Below are 26,556 nucleotides of genomic sequence, written 5' to 3' on the forward strand. Positions count from 1 at the left end.
GTGCCCACACAGACATGGCACAGGAAGGCACTGTGCTGTTTGGGAATGGAGGTATTTGGTTCTAGACAAGAAAGGAGAGCATCTTGCTTTATGCAAAACTCTGGCTACTGTGTGATATTAAAATGGGAACCGAGAATGCTGGGATTTACACTAAGATCTCCAGCTACAAAAGATCAAGGCTTGGGACTAGAGGCAATGGGATTATGAAAATGATAAATAAAGGAGTAATTGATCACAGACACCAGCTAAGTCCTGATTTCGAATCATATTCCAGCTCACTGTCTTTCTTGCTGAAAGACAGCTGCCTAGGACTGCTTGGATAATACAGTAACTGCCTCCTGAACTAAATTCGGATCTTTGGGAATTGTTAGAATGATTATAGATCAAAAACTAGTAGAATGGATTTAAGAAAATGATTATGTCTCTCAAGCTGAATATCTACGTATCTGATATAGCTTAAGATTGGTTTTAAATTTTTTGGTAAACAGTCACACGAACCAGGAAAAACAGATTTCCAGATTTTTATTTCTGGAACTGTACACCAGGTATTAAAGTACAACAAATACAAAATAATGCTCAAAAAATCAGTGTTTATGTACAAATATTAAAATCAATGCAACAATAGCAACTTCCTCTTGAACATTGGATACTAAAACTTGTTCTGATTGTCACTAGTTTCTCTCATACTCACAGGGTACTTAGTTCAAACTGGGACAATTGCAATCACTGGTCATCTAAGAGGAATATTAATATCTACCATATTTAACAATAAAACTAATAGTTTCCCTCCTTTTAGTGAAAAAATTAGGAACTTTTTAAAAAACATAGTAATGTCAATATTTTATAAATTATTTCAATTTCCATTCGTAGACAATGTGCTTTGAAACTCTGGGCAAACAATCTCCTTGGTGGTCAGGTTTGTTAGTTTACATTCAACGTTGAAGTATTTACTAGACTTTGGTTAAATTAAATAGATACTACTACTACTAGGTCTGATCGCAAATATTTGTGACCTTCAATTTTAAAAATTAAAAAGGAAACGATTGCACAATTCTTTGACCTAATTGTACAGACTTTAGTATTTTTTTTTTAAATAGTATTCTACATCCTTCAAGTAAATTCAGCAGTTGACCATGACAAGAGGAAAACTAAACATTTAAAAGGCTAGCATGAGCAAGGCGAAGCACAACTAACAAAAGTAAAGTATTGCTCTAGTCACAGCACCAGGTTACACTTGTCAATGTCCACATCCTCCCGGTTCCCTGTACACAAAGAACGGGCCAGCCAACGCTGCTGCCACTGCTCACCATGGATTTTTGGTTTGTTCATATGAAAATATCTCGGCAAATGAAAGAAACAAAGAATTTATCACAGTTTGCTAAGAATTGTGCTTAACACGTGATAGTAAAGGCATTGTTTTTCTTCATACAATTACAAATCAGATTTTTTATGCTTTCAAACTCAATTCTTTTAATAAACAGTAACAAATTCTCTGTTAAGATGTTTAAATGGAGACAAAAAAAAAGTCCAGCTGTTGAAAGAATATTCAATAAATAGCTATTTTACATGGATAAAGTCATAGTGGTACAATTTATGAATGTCACATCAGGCATGCACAAAAATGTATCATACATGACAGGAGCAGTCAGAAAATATTGAATTAGGTCTAAAAAGATATGAAGAATTTACTGTACACATATATACAAAAATCTTGCAAATTATTGCCTCATTTTAACAAGGAATTAAAAGTAAACGTTACCAGCTAGGTAGCACTCTCTAAGAGGCTAAAATCCGGTTAGCATTTAAAAATCTGTTAAACTAGCTGGAATTTATTTTTCTCTCATATCATTTTTCTGGATTTTGGTCAAAAATCTATTTAACTAAAGTGTCCATTCAACTTGCTGATAATCAAAACCGTAGATAAGAAACACTGTTTCCATCTTGTATCAAGACCCCAGCAATGCATAGATAAACTGCGTCAGCTAATGAGAATGGGCATTTTCATTTAAGTGCAACTGGTATTAGCATTCAGTCATCTTTGTGTAAATTATTTATACAGACCAGCCACTGTAAACCCAGAGTGAAAAATATACTTAACAATGGAAGAATATGCCCAGTATCCTCCTACATTAAAGAAAGTATACTGAAGGGAACAAAAGAAATAAGGTTCAAAGTTTAGCACAACACAGCAATAAGAAGCTAACCACTCGGATAATATTAGAAAGCAACATGGAGCCCAGGCTACCCATTATTTACTGTGTGCATACAGGAATACTAAATTTTAGATGTATAAGTTAAAGACTGATTTTAAGTTATTAATTTAACCACCCTTTGTCCTCTGTGCTAAACTAAATTTTATAGTTAATGTGCTACTGCGTAAACACTTCAAAGCAATCTTCATTAAAATGCTGCAAAGGAAAACAATACACATCATCCAAACCCAAGGATGTCATTGCAGTTCACAGTTTGTATAATAAATACCCTCCCTTTCAATCACTAAGACCACTACCTCCTATCTACTCATCAGCACGACCTTGAAGCGACTTACACTTACAAACAGCAACACAGTCAAATGTTTAAGATTTTCTGCAAAGCAACACAACTAGTAAAATAAAAAAAATCAAAATATTTAATTAAGACGGTGCAAAAAGTAATTGTTTTAACTGTACTATAAAAGCAAAGCTTATCATATCCTAATACTGTATTGTATAGTTTGATTCACCTTAAAACTTAAAGGAGCATGTCTAGTAAAGCAAAAATGGTCAAAGCTATGACAATGGCTTCTTATTCACTTTTGGAATAAAAGTAAAATCACATCTGAGATGCATGTGAACATCTGTCACTTTTTAAAACTTAAAAGTGGTAACGTACCATTCTATTTCAGACAGAAACTCACATTTTTCTTTCCAACTATTCAAGCTAAACAAATAGCTTAAATATACTTCAAGGTTCTGTATTATGCATACCATCTAGAAGTCTAAGCATGTTAACACTTTGAACTGCAAGTGCTCCATCCAAACTTAAGAGGTGTCCCAAAACGTAAACCACTGTGGCAACCTCCTGGCCTTTGTAGACTGTGCTTCTGCAAGCCAATTGCCTCGGAATAAACTAAATTACCAGTGACCAGTATGATTTTTAATATTACAATCTTGACAATGGTGGACAAAACTCCGTATGAATACCACATCTTCAAATGCCAAATTTTTAGTCAAAAAAAAAAAAAAAAAAAAAAAGGTTTTTTTTTACACAGAAGTCTCCCGGCAGTAAAATGACCAATTCTGTGTAAGGTAGCCCTGGTCTAGAATTTTGAAACAGGATCCAAGCAAGTGTCTTCATCATTTGCACACAGTTCCTCGTGCTGGCTTCCAGACAGATGGTCTTGCTGTTTTGTAAACTGAAGTGCTCTAGTTGAATAACATGAGAGAAGTTTCCGTTTTTAAAAAATCCTTGCATGTTTGTGCAGTTTAAAGAAACCTACCCCTGCTTTTATTAATAAAGAAATTAAAACAAACAAACAAAAAATGCTACATTGAGCAGGGCTCGGGGTTGGTACCTGTAAACATTGTGATTCCACTGCATCCATTACGGCAAAAGGAGTTGACATGAAAAGAAGCCACACATCAGTTCAGAACATCTGTGCTGGTTTGAGCTGGTGGCCTCTGTCTACAGGTTTTAAATCTGGGGTGAGGGCAACGGGAACAGAAAAGAAGGAGGACGTGGGAAGAGGTATTAAGGGATGAGGAAGAGAAGCAGAGCTTAAAGCTGCACCACAGAGTTCAATCTTAGTTCCCAACTCTGCTGATCATAGTTCGTTTCCACATTTATGGATTGACAAATGAAAATACTCTTGATAAATCAAGATATAGTTCTATACATACTGACATCACTGATGTCATAGTGAAAAAGGTTCAAACTTCCAGTGAAAGACTATGCAAACCTGATAGGTCCCCTCAAGTTTACTGGTACAGCACACCCATCGTCTCTGGGCTTCGCATTCACGTCACTCTGAATGGAGGGCCGCGTGCTGATGCAGAGTGTGGGCATTGATGAATCCGTTTGTCTCATTGGCAGACAAACTGCCAAAGTCAGCCACAGAGACAGCCATTTTGGCACTGGTGATGTGATGTGTATGATTTTCAAAGTCTACACCCAGGTTATTTACAGAAACCTCATTCATAAAGGATTCAGGGACAGAAATGCCCATTTTCAATCTCTTTGCTGGTCTTTCTGATTCTTCACTGCACATGGGGTTTAACTCTGAGTGATAAAATCCAGTCTCAAATAAATTAAAACAATCACTTTCACCATTGCTGGGTAGGGTGAGTAACTCTTCCGTTACGACAGGCACATGATTGACTTGTCCACGGGGCGTGTTTCCCAGTGGAGGAAAGCTATCATCCAGACAATTCACATCTGTGGGGTTGCAGACAGTTGCTACACTGTTGGTCAAAGCTGGAAAGAAACAGAAAATAGTTTAGATGAGTGGTCCCGAGCTGGGGCCCAGCGCAGGCTGCGGCAGGCTGTGCACAACAGCCTCATCTTACCTGTCAAGTCACTGGCAGTGAAGGAGCTGAGAACGTTCAGCGGCTGATCAGGAACTGGCTCAGGCCGGCTACAAGTTAAGGCTGAAGAACTGACCGCACCGCCCAGAGACTCTGTTTCATCTACGAGACGATCCATATAGTCCCTGAAGAACAGACACCAATACTCTTAACTGTGCATCACAGTTAAACATGGCAGTCACTCAAGTCAAACCCACTATACTTACGTAACGCCAGGGTGATGGTTATAGCGTTTCTTTCCAAATTTTGTCTGTTGAGCAAAGTAATCATAGCGTTCCGACTTCTTCCACATGTAGTAGAAGGCTACACACTCGGCCACAGTCCTAGATCTCACCTAGCGAAGAAAGGCAGACAAAATGATGATCCCAATGCCATTTTTAGCAAGATCACCAACAAGGAAGCTTAAATTCATAGGCTTTTTCTTGTACAATTACGAAATTCTAAGTATGTCACTGATATCTCTACATGTAACACCGAGCTGACTCAAAAGCACAGAGCTGCTAAAAAACAAAATGCACATCCACAAACAATGTTGTACGTTTACTAAAAAAGTCTTGAAATAATAGTGATTGAATTCTTATTGTGACTGACAACCATTGGGATTAGCCAACGTCCAAAAACAGGTCCATGAATGGTTTTCCTTGAGACCTACTAATTCCCCAAATGATGGGCAGGTAAACTAAAGAGGAACAATACCGATTATCTAAGGGCTTGATGAATTCAGAGACCCAGCAACCTCGAGCTCTGCAGAGGCAAGGCTTTTCTGCTCCACATGTTTGGCTCTTAGCTCCAATGGGCTTAACAACTAACTTTTGAAAGTCAAACAGTTGGCTCCATATCCAAACTACAGTCCTCCAAAATACTTAAAATACCCACAAGTGTCTGACTATAAACAGACTATCTTTATTCAATAAACACGTTCTTCCCACATTTATCAGTGCCCCAATACAAACATTTCAGAGTCTCTATCCTGATTCCAGATTAAGCTGTGATCTAAAGTCACTAACAGAGGGAGAAGCTTTTGAAACCATGAAATGCAGAGTAAGTAATGCAGAGACAAGAAAGGCACACAGAATGGAAAGAAAAGAGCCATCACGCCTCAGAAGTGGCAGAAGCTGTGCAAAGATCCCAGAGAGTCAGCACAACAGAAAACAAAGTGGTGATGGAATCCAAGCGAACATTTAAGGCCTGCCTGGCTTCAGAGAAAGTTCAGGATCAGTCCAAGCAACTTAGTGATGAGACCCCTGTCTCAAAACGCAGAGCTGGGATGAGCGACATGTGGGGCCTTGCCAGGTGCAAGCATCCATACCAAAAAGGTAAAATACCAACGAGGAGTTTTAGCAAGGTTTCAGGATTGACGATTAAACCATGAAGATTAACCTATTACAGCTAAGCAGAGTAGTTTACACCTATAATCTGAACCTATAATCTGAGCACTGGGAAGGCTGAGGTAGGAAGATCACTAAGTGTGAGGCCTGCCTGGGTTACAGTGAGCCAGACTAGCCTAGACTACATGAGACATTAGCTTTAATATATAAATATAGAATAAAAAAAAAAACCAGTAATTTAGAAAAATCTATTACTTCCTATGTACAAATAATGAGCTGAAATTTAAAACTAAAACTAATACATCAGTACCCTCTCAACTAGATCTGAGTAAAACAGTTAATGAAGAAATGGAGAGACAGTCTATATTCATGGATAAGAAGACTAATGAGTCAGTGTAATCCCAATAAAACTCCAGCAAGTTACTCTGTGGACACTGACTGACTAAATCTATATGGAACACACAAGCCCTAGAATAGCTAACACAGGGTTCTAGTGACAAAGGAACAAGACTATGTAACTTTAACACTGTACAACCAATGGTGTGTATAGGGTATGGGGCACACGGCTTTCATCCCAGCACTCAGGAGGCAGAGGCAGTGTTTGAAGTCAGCCTGGTCCACATAGTGAATTCCAGGCTAGCCAGGGCTATATAGTGAGACTCTTGTCTCAAAGAAAAGAGGAAAGGTACAGGGATAGGAACAGGGACAGCAATGAGAATCTGATACCAGGGTGTTTGGGTAGAGAAGGAGCCCAGAAATGTAAGCACTGATAAACAACCAACTTTGTCCAAGGAGTCAGGCAGATCAATGGAGAAAGGATAGTCTTTTAAATAAACAGAGCTAGAACAAACTAAAACCAGACAAACATATCTAGATCTTGTATCTTGAGTCTGTAAGAGTAGTAGTGAGTTTATGCCAACACTGAGTAAACAGACTCCCTCGTACTTGCTGCGCTCTCTCTCTCTCTCTCTCTCTCACACACACACACACACACACACACACACACACACACACGACACCACGACACCACGACACCTGCTGAATGTGGTCAGCCTGCATTGCTATGTCGATCACTGTTTCTCTCAGTCTAGAGTTTCTACTGGACTCATGTCTGACTCCTTTACAGTATCACCCTTCTGTAAGCCCTCTCCCTCCTTCCTGCCCAACCTCTGCATTCACTCAGTGTTAAGTGCAGTTTTGACATCCCACTGTCAGGCTGTGGGAATTCTTAGGATGCACACACGCTTCTTGGATTACCTTTCACTTACCATTAAACATTTAAGCTATTCCCTTTTGCTACTTGCTAGTTTTACTGGTTTTAATACTAAGTGACATCCTGTTGTCTGGACAGTCACCAGTTTCTGGATTTCTCTTTAATGAGATACCAGTTCCGAGTTCTGGCTCTACAATACAAGCTAACTGAGTCTGCTCTAAATATCTGCATGCAGGTTCTGCTTGAAAATGAAGTTTTCAATTCATGTAGGACTATTCATCTGGTAAAGAGTATCAGACGCTACCAGTTATCCAAAGCAGCTGTACAACTCTGCAGCCACACTAGCAGTTAGTGGGACTTCTTGCTGCTGCGCTGCCCACCCCCACCCCCCCCCCCCCCCCCCATCCACACTGCACCAATGATTACGACAGATTCTTAGATGCTTTTAGTAATAATCCTTTGTTCTGAATCAGTCTGTCTGTCGATCCCTCCTTGTTTTAAGCAACTGTAGTTTCCAACAATCAATAAAAATATGAGAGACTACAAATATCACAACAGCTTAAAAGAAAACAAAGGCAGACAAACATGGAAGACTTTCTGAAAAAATATACTGAGTTCTTGTGTGAACTGAATATTCTATCACCCTGTGAGCAGGCTATGGCATTTTAATCACATAATAATCTTGTTTAGAATATTAGAAGTGTTATTAACAGGAAATTGCTCATTCATTTATGCTATTTAAATAGCATAAAGCATTGGTTGTAACCATGAACATGTAACTCTCCATTAACTCACCTTATTTTTCTGAATGAGATGAAAATCTTTCCCATAAAGCATCAGTGCATGTTCAAAGCTTCGGCACTCCTCTTCTGTCCATGCTGTCATTCCTTCTACAGAGAGAACAGAACGTAAGAGTTCGGACTCTATGTGCATCATGGATTCCCCTTCAGACTAACTTTTCACACAAACTCAGAGTGCAGGGTGTTTCAGACACACATACTGTCCTTTAGAATATAAAGACACAGGCTGGAGAGAGAGGGCTCAGCAGTTAAGAGTATGTACTGTTCTAGGGGACCTGAGTTCCATTCCTACCACATGTATCAAGCAAACAAAAAACCCACCTTTTGTTCTCTGCACTATGAAAAAAGGATTTGATATTTTCTTAAAATACACGTTTTTCTAATTTTAAACACTGTGTGTGTGTGTGTAAACAACTGCATGTATACACATGCATGAAGACTCAAATCATGAATGTCAGCCGGGCAGTGGTGGTGCACGTCTTTAAACCCAGCACTTGGGAGACAGGCAGGTGGATTTCTGAGTTCGAGACCAGCCTGGTCTACAGAGTGAGTTCCAGGACAGCCAGGGCTATACAGAGAAACCCTGTCTCGAGGAAAAATAAATAAATAAAAATCCTGACTGTCTGCTCAGGACATGTCTACCCTGCTTCACTGAGACGGTTCCTTCCCCTAACCTGGGGTTAGCTGACTCGGCAGCTGAGAGCCGAGGAGCACGTGTCTGCCTCCCAGCTCTAGCACTGCCAGTGCACACCAGCACAGCTTTCCACATGGACTCTGGAGATTACATGTTGGCTCTCAACAACTAAGCTGTTGCCCTAGTCCCAACAATCAGAGAAGCAAAAATGAATACCGTCTTTTTGGAATAAAAAGAAAGGTTCTATTTTGATTTAACATAAAAAGTAAGTTCTTTAATTCCAGACTATAGGAATCCACCCATATTTATTTAAAGCCAGTATGTGAGTGCTGGAGATGCTCTCAAAATACTAAATCTCATAAATTTTCCAACAGACACTAAGAGTGATAAATGAAAACTCCAGTTATGGTGAGAAGAGTCTTCACAAGGCTACATCCAAGGCTTAGGGACTAGTTTGTTACTCTTTTATTTCTGAATTACCTCACTCACTGATACTGGGACCAGATCCTCAAAGCTATTAATAGCAGTAGACAAAAAAAGTGAAAAATATTTTGAATTCAGGAAAAACTGGTCTAAAGACTGAAAGTTTTGACAGCTTAAAATAATCCTTTCAAAGAAGTGTCTTCTACAAGGGAAGTATCTCAATATACTATAACAACCTACTTAAATTTAAATATACTATTTCCAGCTTTTACATTTTTCATGCTATTTATAATGTCACTAAGTACTATTTTCACTCTACATACACTTAGTGACAGCTGAGTACATGATATCCATTTATATAAAGATGAAAATATTTAAGTAGCAGCCATGTTCCTTAACACTTATGATAAACAGACAATAAGCTCTATAAAAATAATAATCTATTATTACATGACCACTAAAGCTACACTTCCTTCACTAAACTCTACGGAATACACGGCACATCTTTTCCTTTTCCCATTTCTCTATCTGAGTGCTTGTGACCATGTACGTAGAGAAGAGTGTGCAGGACCTGCTCCTCTCCTTCCCCTCCGTGTGAACTCAGGCCCTCAGGCTCGGCAGCAAGTGCCCTTACCGGCGGAGCCATCCTGCCAGCCCTGTTTTCCTCCCCATTAATCCTAAGTCTCCATTTTATTTTCTGACTTAAATAAAACCAAAATATCCAACATCTTTCAGTCAAACCATAAAATCATAATTACTTTGGCTCTTTTGTCATTTGCGGGGTCTCTTTGTTCTGAAACCATTTCTACAAGAAAGTGGAGGTTACAGGCTTGTTGTAAGGGGAGGGTACAACTACCAGGACAAAGGGAAATAACTGCTATGACAGTGAACAAAAAGGCCACAGTCTGCTCTGTCCGGTACAGCATACCACCTGCCCTGATCCTCAGAGGAACACCCCACATCATTTGTCCTGCTTTCATGTTTCTCACCTTGAGATGCCTTTCCATTACAGCAGTACCGTTCCACTGCTTCCTTTATATTGTGGTTACACTTGAGAAGTTCGTATAATGCCTAAGAGAACAAGAAAAACAACAAATAAAAACTGCTAACAGTTCATATCTAAGAGCATTTTAAGAAACAAGTATCTTTTAAGAGTCTCAACAAACACTACTAAAATGCTTTCATGTCTCCTGACAAGCCATGTATAGGTATGGTGGCATTCGCCTTTAATCCCAGCAGGCAGAGCTCACTCAGTGAGTTTCAGGCCAGTCTGGTCTCTATAATGAGGTCTAAGACAACCAGCCAGGGTTATCTAGAGACCCTGTCATGACATAGGAGCATGCTTGTCTAGACATTTAGTCTACAGAACCATTCTGCAAACTGACTCTAGGGCCTCGTGCATTTGTTCATTCCTGTGTATGTCTATTACATGTGTATGCATGTGTACACAGAGGCACCTGTGTGGGTCACACGTTGATTTCAGGTATCTTCTTGGATGCGTCTCCCCACCACGCCCTCTTTTTTTACGTAGGTGCTGAGGTTCCTCACCAAGCCATCTTGCCAGAGCTTTCTGTTCATTCTTACCCAGAGGTCATCTACTATCATCATACTGACTTTTTACATTTTTCTGGGTCTTCTCACCTGGGAAGGTTAATTTTTTTATGGTTTACTGAAACAGAGTCTGATAGAACCTAGGTTAGCCTTGCATTTTAGACAAGTCTGGCCCTAAACAAATTCTCTTGCCGTAACTTCCCAAATGCTGAGGTTCCAGGCATTCACTACCATGCTTGGCCAAACCCCCTACTTTTGGTAGTGGGGATATTAGAGTGGTGTCCATCTCTTGCTGCTCTCGCCTCCCTCTGTGGAATACAGAAGATCAGCAGGCCCATGAGCAAGGTCAGCTTTCTCAGCTTCTGCTTTCTCTGTAACCATGAGAGGTTCTGCTTATGTCAATCGACTTCGGGCTGTTCAGTGTTTGGGATGTTAATGTAATAATTGACAGCAGACAGAATTCAACTGAAAGGTCAGTAGTAAGACTTCCAAAGCAAGTCTCAGGAAAGATGAGGCTGGCTCAGCATGAGACAGGTGCTGAAGACACCAATGTTAGAAACAACTGTTCAGAACAGAGTAGGGATTATAAATATCTATCCAGAGCAGTGTAGTCCTCACCCTTATCAAGGAAACCTTTCTTTGCAACAGGCAGTAATCACAGAAAACCACATCCAATCAAAATGCAGGGTTGTGGTACCCAGTCCCAATGGATACACCTGGAACACAACTCCTGCACCTAAGGCTTAGGTGTCACTGTGGGGAAGGGGGAAAGAGTCTAAGAACCAAAGGAACAGGGAGTCTGCTGTGATACTGTGTCTCCTAGAAAAGAACTATAAGCAACTAAGGGATGCTCAGAGCCGAAGAGATAAGACAAGAGCCACCAACTGGTTATCCAATACCAATGGTCAACTCTGAAAACACACATTAACATTATTGAGACCAGCAAGCAGGTTATGCATGTGTGCATGTGTTTTGGGGGAAGGAGGAATGAAGCATGGTAAAGTTTGGACAGGGAAGGAAAGTGACACAATCACATTATAATACCCCCCAAAATTTAAATAATTATACAGCTATTGTAAAGGACCTGACAAATTAGAATAAATTTCTAATGAGAGATAAGATAGCCTATTTACACTTAAACTATTTAAAATCAGCATTTGTACTAGAAAGTTATCTAGAAATACTATCAAAGAGCAAGCTTACCTGTTCATTATCCCTGGTGTGTGTGCCTGAAGAAATTCTGTCTAGGACTTTTTCGTTTCCAGTTCTTAATGAGGTCTCAATAAGGTACTCCTTGACTTTGCTCTCCAAAACCACATCAGGACGCCACAGTAACTGGTCTTCATTTTCATAAGCTAAGAAAGAAAATCCCATTGATATGTCACAAATAATGAAGACATTAAAAGAATGCTCAGACTGGGCCTCCCTTACTGGACAGAGCTTACTGACTGGGATAAGAAACTGAGCAGCTTGTGAATGCTGGAGTCTTTGCTGAGATAGAAGGAAACATACCTATTTTAACTTGACCATTTGGGGCCAGTGGTCAAAGCATAAAGCTATTCTGGAAGTTGGATTTCCTGACCATTAGAAGGTTTTCTAAGGCTAGTTAGTAAACTATAATTGCAAAGCCTCAAAATAGTACCTTATAGTTTTGTAATGAAGCTGTAAAAACCAAGCCAAACAAATTATTAAACTGTCAAATTCTCTGATAACCTCTTTGTAATTTTTTCTCTTGAATTCCGTAAATGACCCTATGAACTTTCTAAAGGTTAAAATTACAAATAAAACAAAAATAAAAGCCAAAATATCAAATAATAACCCAATGCCTAAGAAAGGTCTACTGTTCCTTTACAGATTAAAGCAATCAAGTGAATTTTTATTTAAAGGAAGAAGCAGATTAATCAAGACACCTAGAGAGGCTTATGAAAGGCAAACATAAAATAAACTTTGCACAATCTCTTAAAATGATGTGCTGTTAGTGCAGTGTCACTCACATCGTGACGGGCTTGATCTGTGGATGCACTCCATCACTTTAACACGGCACTGCTTTGTTACCCCACGGTTTGAAGGATATATAATCCACTCTTCAAGCATGTAATACCTTAAAACTAACTAATAAAAACTAACTCATTGGTAGCAGGACCAAAATGTTTTGAACTATGTAAGATAAGCACTCCCTTGCCTAGTTAGCAGGAAAGTTAAGGAGGAGGATGCTCGTGCACTATTAAGACAGACATTCACAGGATCAGTATATAGCACAGGCTAGCCTCAAATGTGAGCCAAGCATTGGGATGGCAAAGATGCCTCCTCAAGTCTTAGATGTTTTTTTGAACAGTTTCTAGAACCAGTTTAACTGAAATAGTTATGTTTAGGCTAATTCTAAACAAAAGGTACACACCTTCCCTCCTGAATTTGCAGGCTGGAAGAAATAGCAGAAGGCCAAAGTACCTACAGCCTATATCAAGCCTGGACTGTGTGTGGCATGTGACAGGGAAGGACAACTGGGGCACTGGAGACCATCAGTTCTTCCTGCTTCCTGTGGCACAAGCTTTTCCATTCGCTACAAAGCAATTTAGGAAAAGTGGCGCTAGTAGCTGCCAAAGCTAGTGGCCCCAGGTAACTAGTCCTTGGGCTTTAAATGGAGGGAGAGTAATATAATATGGAGGAAGAAGTGGGCCTGGTAGCTGTGCAGGATGAACCAACTCATTTAGGTAAAAGCCCAGCACCCATAGAAACGGTCCGCATCTACTGGAGTCTCACGGAAGACCACGGGAGAAGGCACACCTGCATTCCTAATCCCAACAATGCCCCATGTTCTCAGAACTCTCAACTACAAGTGAGGAGGCAACAGTGGTGACAGCAACAGCAGCAGAGTACGTTCAACTCTTCTGCCAGTAACAGCACAAGAATTCCTCCTGCTTGTGTTTTGCTCCCAGAGTTTCTTTCCACAAGATTATCTTTGTAACAATCTCCCTACTTCAAGAGGTGAGGTTCTGCTCAGAGCTCCTGAAGCCCCAGGGTCTTGCTGTTGTAGCCTTCTCTTCACACAGCCCTTGAATTCCTGATCTCCCTGCCACTGGCTCCCCAATGCTAGTAAGATCAAAAGCAGACCCACCAGGCCCAGCTTCAAGATTACTTTTGATATATTTTTTTTCCTAGACAGGACTTTAGTCTGGAGCACTATCTCGAGCTCATCTAGGTTGGTCTATAATCCGACTGTTAAGAAAACACTCTGAGTGGTAGGATAACTTGACCTTACCTCTCTCACCACCACTGTACTCGCCAAGATAAGGGGGAATTTCTGCCTGATACTGTAGACCAATCATTATTTCCTACAGGAAAATTGAGAAGTAAAAGCAACATTATTATAAAAACATAAACAATCCCAAATCATTAATCTGTTCTTACCTATCAAACAAAATAAACCTCATCATGCAATAATAAAACTATCACAAGCTGCTTTAGAAAAGTTTTTAGGTTTTGTTTTTTTAAGATTTATTTTTAAATGTGTATGTGCTGGGGGTGGTAATGTGTGCAAAAGAGTACAGGTGCAAGGCCAGGTAGTTGTGCACCATCTTATACGGTGCAGTATGCACACGTAATTGATGAGCCATCTAGTAAGCCCCACTTCAAACATTACAATTTTATTTTTCATTATATATATTTGTGTGCACACGTGCATGCATGAATGAGTGCAGGAACCCACAGAGTGAAATCCCCTCAAGCTGGAGTTACAGGCAGTTGAGAGCCACTAACCCTGGTATTGGGTGGAAACTCTACCCTCATTGTCTGCAGGATTAGTACATGCTCCTAACCCCTAAGCCATCTCTCTCCAGCTCTCAGAAGTGTTTTTAGAGGCATTAGTCCAAATGCTCTCTATTAGATTACAGTGATAGGTGGCTTACCTTTCTCAAATCTTCAGGTGAGTTACCACTGTCCGTTTCAACATTCTCAGTCTCCGATTCCCTGTCTCCGTCACATATAGTGTTTGCTTAAAGAAAATGCAAAAAGTTTAAGTACCGAAGAGAATGCCACTTATTATACAAACTTGTTGAATAAAGACTCACTAAGCCCACCTGCACTGTTTTCATAGCTGCGATCTGTCACAAGGACAAACACTGAGAGCACTAACACTTCAGTGTATACTCCCCTCACCAAGCCATCCCCAGAAACGTCAAGTGCAGCATGGGGATTTATCCTCACTGAACTAACCCAGGACTGCACAGACAGCTGAGCCCAAAGCTATCCCTGGACATACCCAGGCATGTGCACTTGGAAACATTAACTACAAGATACATGGGGATACAATCAAGCATTTTTTCAGCCTAAAGCCCTTTTAATATTACTAATAAACATTAACCACCAAGAACTAAAAGGAAAAAAATACAATAAATCACTAAAAGTAAAGATACTTTTTGAGCACTTGTAAATTCTCAAAACAGCTAAGCTGAACCTTTTAACAAGCCCAAAACGTATTTTGTGGCTGGACTAAGATGGGTTACCATAGCAAAAGATGAAAACAGGCAGCCTTGCAACTAAGTGAGTCTATGGGTTATAACAAAATATGGGTTCATTCCATTTCAATGACAAAGGTAGCAGTTCCACACAAACTATCACACTCTCTTTAAGGTATGTACAATACTTTAGGACTGCTTCTGACCTCCGAGCATGTCAGTACACTGTTCTGAAGCTTGAGCGCCATCGCTAACACCCATCAGCAGACACCTAGCATCCTTACATCGTAAAGGCCGAGGGAAGAAGTCAGAAGTTTCATGGGAAGTCACAGACGGTGTTAGATCATCTGCCGAAGACTGAGTTTCCTCATCATCCCCCGACAACAGGTCTTTCGCTATTTCTTCCTGGAAGAATTGGGAAGCAGTGAAAATTTGGAAGAGCTGCAACCTCAGTTAACGGAGATGCCTTTTTGTTTTTATAACACTCAATAATTACAAACCAATTTGTGCCTTAGTTCTGAAAAGTTTGAAATTCTGTAATTTATGTGTATAAATACTAACATTTAATATTTAATCACATACTTAATGTACTGTTTTCATTTTTTGTGACTTATCAAATAGGAATAAAAAATGCACTTGTACACTTGCCTTTTTATGAGCATGCAAAGAATTTATTGGAAGATCTAGACCAATTTTCAGTGAATTTATAACAAAAACAGTATGCTCTAGCATAGCACAACAGTATGTGCCTACTGGAGCAGGTTAGGAGGCCGAGGCAGGGGAATTTCATGAGCTCAGGAGTTCATAGCAAGTCTGAGCAAAACAGTGAGACAGTAATTCAAAAAGCAGTAAAACAATAAAAACAGAACTTCTCAGTGGCTAGCAATTATACTCATTTCCAATAATTCTTTAAAATTCAGAAATAACTCTTCCAATTGTTTAAAAAGTTTACCTTTGTAAGTGGAGATACTACTTAAAAAGAAGCACTTTGGACTTGTATTATTAAAGTGTACTGCTACACTGTAGGCATTCAACGTTGAAGGATTGCTGAAGATAACTCACAGGAACAGGTTCCAAGATGTAGATTTTTCTTCCTGCCTAAAGCCCAACAAGCAAAGAAAACCTCAGAGCCCCACCTAGAGGCACAGCTGCGTGACCCTCCTCAGTGAGGAGTAGGCCTCCCTACAGGCCACCTGTGAGACCTTAGCTGCTGTGACCATTGTCACTCTCAGGACCCAGAAAAAGAACTCTGCCTGAGCCAGAAAAAGAGCCTGCTTTGCAGGCTCTGGGAGATTTGTTAATAGATGTCTTCATGTGTCTACAGATCAACCGCAGTTAAAAATCCCCTAGATACAATGTCTAAACAGAAAAATACTGAGCAAGAGTGGAGCAGCTACTACTACTCTAAAAGCAACAGGATCAAAGCCAAATGAAGTTTAAAGCAGTCATCAAAATAACAGGAAGTGTATATTTAAGAATTAGAAAATGCTTTATGCAGAAGAAACTTAGAAATCAGGCAATGACAGTGACCGTGAAACTTTCTTATAAAAGCCTGTACTTACTTTGTCTAGAGTCATATCTGGTAGTTCGTCTGCAAGTTCACTTGGGGAGCTGTTTGCACTGGAATTTGCAACCGTTGGAATTGTAGATTCATAGCCGTAGAATGCCAATAGGTCTTCTAGAGGCATATTGCCTTCCTATGTGACCAGGGTAGACACAGACTCAGTAATGCCATAATCTGAACTGTGGGTTAACTGCAATGCTCAAGTTTCTATAGCATAGTATTTATCGACAGGGCAGATTCAACCATAGCCAAACTTTATGGCTTCTTTGTGTATTGCTGTTGGAAAATAGTACTGTTGGTGTATTAACAAAAGCAAATAGTTTCAATAAACCAATCAACAGACAACTTCACATCATTTTTAGATTGTTTGCTCAGTTAAATAACCTTGGAGTTCCTGTATAAATATTGATATATTTATTTTATATTTGTATGTAATAATGTTCAAACTCCAACTGTTGTTATACATTCTTAGTTCTTAGTTCCGAGTTTGAACACCAGCCTCAAGTCCTCCTGACAACACTGCTAACCTGCATGCTTTGTCCTCAGCCCTATATCCTGGGTACCTATGCCATGCTTCAGTGACTCCCAAACTTTCCCAAGCTGACTTGGGAAACATGGACTTCTAATGCAGATTTGCTTTAACTACTACAGTTCATAGAACCACTTACAACCCATCACTCACAAATAGCTGCAAAACAAACTTGATAACTCCCACATTTTAAGATGTTTACCTATGTCATCAATTAAGAGATTTCTTTCTAAAGCTTGGTTTAGTTCCCTTCAAGACAAACATCTGTCAATACAGTACACTGTATGGAGATACTAGCCATGAGAATGTACATAGTGTCCATGAGTGACCACCAAGCACTGACAGTCCCTATGGGTATCCATCAGCACCCACAAGGAACTTAGGCTGAAGGTCCCTGACCTTTGGCTTTTGTTCTATAGACACAGAACATAGGTACTAGGCCTGACCACAGACAAGAGCTTAGTTACACTAAACCATATGACACAATGCTAAATTACAAATGTAAAGTGAGCCCAAACTGAGATTCATAGACAGAACATTACCCGTGCCAAGGAGGAACCACCATGGACTACCTATTACCCGGGAGGCAATGAGCACCAGCTCAGTCTCCCTCCAGCAGCATTCCCTTTGGCTCTTATCCTGCTACAATGTAGTAGGGGACCAGGTTGCAACCTTGCCAACCACCCATCTGTAGCATCATTTCTCTGTGACACTGACTCTCCTCCATAGTGTGAAGACCGCTGTTGTTCCTCACGTCCTGATGGTCTACCCTATTATTCACTGATATTCTGTTGAGAATTATTGGACAGGGATATAGGAAATTACAGAAAATCTTTTCTCTGAAGAAATTCAGTGCTACTAAATCAGACATGTTAACTGCCATACAACAATGTTGTGATGCCCTAAAGCTGTGTACCCAGAGAAGGGGCCGACCCACAAACACAGTACCGAGGAGGAATGCACAGATAGCGCTGTGGCTCAGGAGGAGTTCCACCATCAGGAACAGTGACACTGCACTAGCTGCTGGTATGAAACATAGGCTTTTTTTTTTTTGCCTTTCTACGGCTTAGCCTTAGATTAGGGGACCCAACGACATCCAAATATAGAGCTGCAAGCTCTGTAATACAAATAAAGCACAAAGGGCTCTAAGATCAAGAGTGAGGCTGGGGTCCATTTTCATTGGCTAGCAGGAAGACACCAAAACATGTGGCTGAGTCTCAAAGCATGGCTAGCACTCCAGTCAAAGGAAAAGATGTACTTGAAAGCTGGTGGCGGTTTAAGAAGCTGGTGGCCATGGCTCAGTGGGATGAATGAGAAGTGACTCAGGCAGAGAACGGCCAGAGTAGCAAGGACAGATCAAAAGGGCTTCATTCAGGACAAGGAAAGGGACCTGGACTGTATCCCAAAGAACCAGGAAGCCACTGAAGAATAGAAACAGGAGGGCTACCACGCAAAGGTGCTGCAGCCTGAGGCCCACAGGATGGAAGGACAGACTCCTGCACACTGTCTTCTGGCCACTTGTCCACGGGCATGAGCGTGAGTACAAACACACAGAAACATAAAAGCCAGGATTTTCAAAAGATGGAACTTATTTCTTCCTGAAATACTGGAAAGCTGCATGCAGAAAGTTGTGGGATTATGGAGAGACACGAATAGTGATAAAGATCTCTCCTTTAGCGAAAGGGTAGGTACTTTAGAGTGACAGAAAGACCAAAGACAAAGGGGAAAAGAGGATTTTTTTTTTAAAGGAATTATCTTCAAGATTCTTACAGAGGACACAAGTTTGAGAACTATAAAGCATCCAAGAAGAAAAGTCAAGTTGGCCAGGAGCCTGGAGCTCAGAGAATCAGGCTGGGCTAAAGATATAAATCTGGCATTCATTAGCATCTACATGGTATTTAAAGCCATGGGAGCTGATGAGCTCACCTACAAAAAGGGCAGAGAGAAAAGGGTCTGTGCTTTATTCCAAGAACTTCAGATACAGGAGCTTATTGGAAACAGGGTAGAGTACAAATCTTAAAATGGAATCTTTATTCTAGACCAAGGAGAGTAAGAACACGAAGGAAGAGAATTATGTATGTGACATGTAAGAGAGGAAAATATAGTTTAAGTTATTTGATATCAGGAATGAAAGAGATCTGAGTCTAAATAGTGGAGGACTTCCAGCCTGAGTAGCCAGCTAAGCCCAGCACCACGACAAGGAAGAGCCAGAAAACCTAGGCAAGGGCTGAGGACATGAGGACAGGCGGAGGTGCCTGAGTGAGAGTCTATAGATAGGTAAAATGAGGGGAAGACCAGGGCAGCATCCGAGAGACAACAAAGAGCCTACAGCTAAGAGAGATGGAGGCAGGTGAGCAGGGTGGACCCAGGATGCCGAGAAGGAGAGTGACCAAGAGCAATACTGGGAGACAAATGGGAGACATACGTTAGAAGAGTTGTAAGATGACAACCTGGTCTACAGAGTGAGTTCCAGGACAGCCAAGGCTACACAGAGAAACCCTGTCTCAAAAAACCCAAAAAAAGGGGGGGGAAAAAAAGAAGACAACAACTTGTTTTTAAAAGCACTTAGGAGACTGATCCCAGACAGGCCTGGGCTCTATAGTAAGATTCTATCTCAAACAGTCTGTAAGTAGAATAAACTGAGGGCAAAGGGAAGGCTATATGGATTAGTGTGTGATGAGGAACATACTTCCGGGACAGGACAGGCTGGAAAGAATAAAAAATCAGAGGTGGGGAGGAGGCAAGAGGTTCTGGGTTCTTCATAAAAACACCACTGCTAAACAAAGATGCTAATGGTATTTGATGGTGATCACAGAGCCCTTAGTTCCAGAGACGGCAGACAGTCTTCCTAGTGAGTTCCATGTGAAAAGATTACTGCTGGGAAAGCACTGGATGTGATCCTGGTTAAAGAGAATCCAGTTTCTGGAGCATTTCACTAACGTACTTCCCACTGGAACCTAGTAATACAGCGTTCTCATACTTTTCCCCTCAAAACTGAGTCACCAAGCCTCGAGGCCATCTGCAGTGGCTAGCTCAGCTGATAAACGCCATCCAATCAGGCTAGGGACAGGTTTTTCTCCTCTCTTATTGGGCCTTTTGTTGAATTTATTTCATTTTAAGGACACAGGTATGTGCAGCCATATTTATGAATGAACTGCTCTACAATGGGAAGAGTATGAGGAAAGCAGAGCAGGGCATGAGTAGAGTCACAGGGCAAGCTGGCTGCTGATCATCACCTTGGGTAAACCACCTAGCCCCTTACACCTCACTTTCTCTGTAAAAAAGCAAAGTATCATTATCTTAATCTGATGGTCATGTTAGAAATTAGGATACACTACCAACCACATGTTCATCTGTGTCACTTCTTAACCGATGAGACATTTACAGTCAGTAACAGGGAAGTAGGCTAGCACTATTCTGGCATGCATGGTGCACTGCCAGGTAGGTGAACTAAAAGACTGAGATGCAGCATTCCTGAGACTGCAAAACGAATCATGCATACAGAATCTTTAATCTGGTGGAAAGGATGATTTAAAGTTTTTCTTATTTATTTAAACTTCTGAGTTTTTGGAAAATTTAATAACAACCGTTTAAAGAACTAGATCTAAATCTAAAACTACTAAATTAAAATCTCGGGAAGCAGTTATATTAAAAAAAAAACAAAATTTATGAAGTTTATGACAAAGCCTTACTTTGCTATAACTAAAATAATAACTAAAATTCTAGCCACACAATCTATACTTATGAAGAGCCACAGGAAAAAAGCTAATTTGACATCTCTATTCTTATTCTCCACACACATGATAAATGTAATGGACAAACATTTGTAGGCACTAAAATACATTCATAGTCAACGCTCTTGATTAGTATAAAAAAGTTGAAATATACCAGTGCCTAGTTTAATAAAGATCAATATATTATCTCAAATTGCATAAAAAAGTCTAAATATAAAATTTCTTCAAGTTTTACCCTTTTTATTTTTTTTATTCTTGTGTACTTCATTAAAAAGCAATAAATAGAGACAGCTACATTTTATTGAAGAAGGAACCACCACTGAGGATGTAGCAGGAACTCTGAAAGTCTTCAGTCTACTGCACACTGAAAAAGAAAACTAGTCTTCTGAATGGAGAAACAGCTCATGTCTTCAGAAAAATTTAAAGATCATTGTATTCTGCCAAGAAGCAGAACCATCTAGAGACACTGATACATGTTAAAAAGACGAGAAAAGCATAAATTTTCTAAATGTACAAATTCAGAGAGATGGGTGCAGTTATCAGCAGATGCGTAGAAAGAGAGGACTACATACTTTTAGGTTGGATTAGAGCTCCTTATGTAGCTCAGGCTGGCCTTGAACTCATGATCTTCCTGAGTCTACTTCATAATTGCTAGGAACACAGATAGGCATGAACCACCATTTGTCTATCCATTTAAAATGGATAAACCGAATTATAATCACCATGGATTAATGAATCATGGGAATGAAGGTGCTTCGATCAGTAGCTTCAGGTGTACTGGAGCAGCCTCTGAGAGTCTAGGCCCTGAAGAGAGTTTCCCTGTAGGCTAACAGGAAGAAATGACTGTGGTACACAGCCCTGCTTCACAAAGGCTTCATGTTTGCACTCTAAAAAATAAAAAAAACCGCCCAGAAGCACAAGAGTGGTGGAAACTCCAACAGTTGATATTATTTGCTATTATTCCTGAAGGCTTTTGTTCCTATGAGCTGATCAGAAATTTTCAAATGAGGTTAATTTATAGACAGTGTAATCCTACAGCTTTCCAAGGTGACCCTGTGCAAGACTTCTGCTATAGCCCTAGTGCAAGTAAAGGCTTAAAATGCAGTTCATTTGAATTTATATTGACTTTGGACTTAAGAAGTTGTGAACTCAATCCAGCCAAGTTTTGAAAAGATGACTGGAGGGTGAAGACAGAGTATTACCAATTTACATTTGAAAGTACAGCAAAATGTGTTCAGTCTCTAACAGTATCTTACCAACATAAGTTTCAGAAGGAAGGATTCTTTTTTTCCCTACTCTACTACAAGACTAAGTTAAGCTCAAGTCTGACCCTCACTGTTCTGGGATAAGCTGTAAAATAAGGCTAACAGATAAGTAATGAAAATGTTCTGACTAGACTACTCTCAAAGTGAGGAAATCTGTAATGTTAGGTTAGGTTTAAAAAAGTAAAAAAAGATACATAAAATAGTTCAGAAAGGTTCCAGAAGAACTTACAAAAGTTTGTGTGTTCTAAAGTACTATAGTAAACCCTTACCTTTTCTAAGTCTTCAATCTCAGAACTGAAGTTTTTCCCGTCATCCATTAATTCCTCTTCCTCTAGAGTTCTTTCGTCATCATAGTCATGGACCAGCATCTCAGCAGTGGGGTCAAAATCATGATCCTCAGAAGACAGAGACCCAACTGGAACAAAACACACGGAGTCACACCACACCCGCAAGGCCATTTACAAAAGAAATAAAAATGTGTTCTGGTCTTCCAGTTGCTTTTGATATTTATATGTGAACTTTATGAAATGAATTTACTATACACTTTATAGGCTATAAAGTAAACCCATATGGTCTTGAAAAGATATCTAAGCCAGCAAAAGAACAAGGAAGAGTATTCACAAACTTTGACAGGCATCCAGACCATGGAAAAGAAATCATGCTCAATAGTAACAAAATAATTTCAATAGTATATTCTGAGGAGAAAAATCTTACTAGGTATCATTTCCTTAAAATAGCAAGAGCTGGGCACACAGCAATGTGGCATAATGGAATACACGGGTTCTCAGGTTCAATTCCTAGTACAGCCAAAACACAAGCCAAATGGCCAAAGACAAGAAGTTCCAAGAATGGGAGGATTCCAGAAAATGAGCCAACAAACTAACATAACATTTCAGAAGAGATTATATATTTTACATTAACTCTAACCCTAAACAAAGACAAAATTCAATAGAAAATTGGCTTTTAAGACAAATACATCTTTCTATGAAGCAGCTACATATACCAATTTAGTTTCTTAAAAGCACAGAATCATTTTATTCAGATCTTAACAGTACTTCAAATTCCCTAGAGTTAATCAAATAGACATTAAAGTGAAAGTCCATGTTCTAGATTGCTAAAAAAAAAAAAAAAGTCTTAGGATTACATGAAGGTGACACAAAAATCCTATCTGTAGGTTTTGGAAGATATCCATCCCACTGCAAGTTGCTATTGTCAACACAAACTTGTTTATATGCAATCAACAAGTTACAAAAATGAGTAAGTAAATAAATAAAATCTTCTGTTCCAAGAGAATGAGACAATTGTATGAGAAGCTGGCTTCTCTCCATTTGTTTTGTTTCAGTATTGACTGCAATTAGACCAGCGGAAGTTTAGAAGGAGTAAGTCTACATCTGGGGGTGTGGCCAGGTATATGGAAGAATATCCAACAGTTTCCTCTATTTTTAAGAAATCTATTACTATTTTAAAATTCAAAGATTTAAGCATCATATGAGGTCATTACCAAAACAGTGAACTAGGCCAAAATGTTCTCATGATGGAGAGGCTCCAACTACGACTCCAGGTTTCTGAGTTCAGAGAACTACAAGCATTAGACCACTCCCATTCACACAAACACAAATTTCCACTTCCATAAGACTTTATTTGCAAAGAGGTCTTGTTATTTCTTTGTAACAAGCTGAAAAAACATCATATGCTCATTTTTGTTGCAATAGATATGGCTTCACTTACTTTTAGAGAGAAAGACACACATTTACTAACTAGCTCAAAATCAGAGCACCACCTTTATAAATTTTCTTTCCTGAGAAACATCTGAGGTATGCCAGTGTCGAGGCTGAAACAGAAGGCCCTGAAGATCTACTCCTGGCTTCGTCCCTGACTTGAAGCTTGAGGCAGGCCATTAAAATTTTTTCTAGGTCTAGCTTGAGTTTTTCATTTGTAAAATACACAGAGCTAAAGGCACTGATCTGAGTCCTTTCCAGATCTAAAATTCTCTCTAAATATTGACTAATTCATTAAAAACTAAGTGCTTAGATACTGAAGCTACACTGCCTTTTGGATTTTTATTTAAATTGCAACTTCTACAGAAAAAGATGCAAAGTGGAAAAATTACATTATCAACCTGATGCTTCAAATCAGGTATATATTTCTTCCCTGAACTTTTATGTCATAACAAAGAGCTGCTTGTCTCAAAGTTAGGAAAAATTTTAAACACACTTGTACAGATATAGACAATCATTTAAAAAATAATCACTCATTCTGTTCACTCTGTGTTGATCTATTTTACCACCTTAAAAGATACCTAAATACATTCTTGAAAGTTACCTAAGTACAAAAACTAGGCCAGCAAGGCAAGTGGCTCGATCCCTCCTAAGCAGCATGTGAAGAAAGTCTGGGGGGACTTGGGGCTGCCTCGATGGCAGACAGCTTGCTTAGCACTTGGAAGTCTCTATACAGAAATGGAAAAAAAGCATATACTCTGTTATACTGGGTGACTCTGCAAAACAATGCCAATTGCCTCCTTGTACACTATAGGGGGTAGATCATTCCAGAGGCACTTTTTCTGGAACCCGTGAGACAAGCAGCTGGAAAAGGTTTGAGAACCTAAAACAGTTTAGCAGATGAAGAAAGAGACAGACAACCTCCCCTCCCACGTGAGTACACCTGTGCAGATTCTGTGGACCCTCAAAGTGTTTTCTGATGTCTGTCCTAGGTAAGATGGTCTTGGCTCAAAAATAACTATATTAATACTTCTCTGTGCAAAACCGGGAAGACACAGATTGCTTTTCCTTTATTATTAAGGTAGCTTTACCTAACTCAACTTTTAGTTTAAATATAAGACATTTCTTGAGTGTCATAGTAAAGAAAAATGGAGAGTTAAAAGCTAACAATTCAAGTTGCCCCAAGTTCTGACAAGTTAAAAGGACAATTTCTTTTAAATAAGTAAAAATAAAACAAAACTGATAATTTGTAGAAAATTGATTTGGGATTCATTATTTCCAGCTTAGCGGTAAACAAAAAAAAAAAGTTATATGAGAATAAAAGACTTTGTAATACGGTTTCTGGGGTACTTTTTCAGCATGCACAGAGAATAACAGTAAACTACTCCTTCCTCTAACAATGTAATTACACTGGAATTCTGATGAAGATCCAAATGATAGAAAAAATAGGACACATTTCTGTGGGTGTACCGAATCCTTTTAGCAGCACATCTTTGAGCCCATATCCCTCTAGGAGCCCCCCCGGAAGAGGTAAGAGAAATAAACAAACCTGGGCTCGAACTTCCAAAGGAAGCCTGGGAGAGAGAGAGAAAAAGAAAACTGTGAGGTTGAATTCTGTAGCAAGCAAAGGAGGCAGGCAGCGCAGGCAACAGGGCGCAGAGGGGGCGGAGCCGAGCGCTCCCAGGCAGCTGCCAAAAAGTGCAAGACGTAGCTTCGCTCCAATCGCTCCCGGCCCCTTTCGGGCCCCCTCTTGGCTGCCTCGCCTTCCTCCCCAAGTCCCCAGTGTACAAACTCTCAGACTCGGGACGAAGGCTGGAGTTGAAACGGGCAACTCCAAGCCACCGTTTGGAGCTTGGCAAGTTACAAAGCCGGAAAGCCGAAGCCAGAGCTAGTCGGTTCTCAGCATCAGTCCTTCATCCCGAGCATCTCGGGAGTTACCCCCTACGGTAGCTCAACCCCCTCTCCGCTGGCTCCACAGCAACTCCACCGAATGCAACCCCGTCCCCTAGGAGGGTCTCACTCTCTCAGACACACAGCCTGCCCTTTGGGGGCGCGGGCACCCCCAACTCCAGGGTTTGGCTACTGCCCCAAGCGTAGGCTAGCTCGATCCTGACACTGGTCCCCAACCCAAAGCGGGGGCGCCCCCCCCCCCCCCCCCCCCCCCCCTCCGGCTACGGAGGTCGGGGCCGCGGCCACTGAGTCTGGGACGAGCCGGTTCCTTCCCGGAGAGTGGTCGGTCCCCGGGCCGCCAGTTCGACCCTAGTACAGCTCGCTCCTGCCCAGCCCCGGTGCTCCCATCACGCCGCCCCCTCCCCCAGCTTCCCCATCCCAGGGGAGATAGCCCCGAAGCCCGGGTCGCCCGGCGTCCCCCCCCCCAAGTCCGGCCCGAGGTAAAGCGACTCTCGGGCCGCTCGGCCAGCGAGGGCGTCGAGGTGTGGGTCGGTCTCTGCGCCCGGGAACGCCGCACCTCACAGGCTTCGGGGCAGAGTCCCGCTCTGCTCCCGCTGGCCTCCGAGCCCACGGCCAAGAGGGGCGGCGGGCGACCGGAGAGCCGAGGGCCGGGCCGGCTCACTCCGGCGGGGCAGTGGCGCAGCCCGCTCTCCCCGCTGCAATCCAGCCGCCGACCGAGGATCGGCCGCTCTCCACCCACCCCGACCCCGGGAGGAGGCGCCCAGCGAACGGCGGCCCGCGTCAGCCGCCCCGGCCACGGCCCGGAGCCTACCCCGGCCCGAAGCTCGCCGCCGCCGCCCGCCACCGCCCGGCCCCGCCGCCCGGCCCGGC

At 41.0% G+C, this 26,556-nt stretch overlaps 1 protein-coding gene across 3 annotated transcripts in view; it reads right to left on the reverse strand.

Annotated features, from left to right (window-relative positions):
* Positions 1-507: 507 nt before the first annotated feature.
* The window catches only part of Mier3 (MIER family member 3), a 26,565-nt gene continuing 516 nt past the window's right edge, over positions 508-26,556 (reverse strand). For 2 of the 3 annotated variants that reach the window (XM_028783520.1, XM_028783504.1), the window contains exons 2-13: positions 25,325-25,349; positions 22,327-22,472; positions 16,528-16,662; positions 15,250-15,370; positions 14,417-14,502; positions 13,771-13,843; positions 11,715-11,866; positions 9,950-10,031; positions 7,899-7,993; positions 4,769-4,896; positions 4,545-4,687; positions 508-4,452 (exon numbers count right to left, since the gene is read on the reverse strand). In XM_028783520.1, the coding sequence (XP_028639353.1) occupies positions 4,001-4,452; positions 4,545-4,687; positions 4,769-4,896; positions 7,899-7,993; positions 9,950-10,031; positions 11,715-11,866; positions 13,771-13,843; positions 14,417-14,502; positions 15,250-15,370; positions 16,528-16,662; positions 22,327-22,425 (1,566 nt within the window). In that variant the 5' untranslated portion in view covers positions 22,426-22,472; positions 25,325-25,349 and the 3' untranslated portion in view covers positions 508-4,000. The remainder of the gene's footprint in view (positions 4,453-4,544; positions 4,688-4,768; positions 4,897-7,898; positions 7,994-9,949; positions 10,032-11,714; positions 11,867-13,770; positions 13,844-14,416; positions 14,503-15,249; positions 15,371-16,527; positions 16,663-22,326; positions 22,473-25,324; positions 25,350-26,556) is intronic. The other variant, XM_028783512.1, reaches the window with a different exon arrangement.

This window comes from Grammomys surdaster, unplaced genomic scaffold (genome assembly GCF_004785775.1).
Source record: "Grammomys surdaster isolate TR1022 unplaced genomic scaffold, NIH_TR_1.0 99, whole genome shotgun sequence".
Taxonomy (NCBI): domain Eukaryota; kingdom Metazoa; phylum Chordata; class Mammalia; order Rodentia; family Muridae; genus Grammomys; species Grammomys surdaster.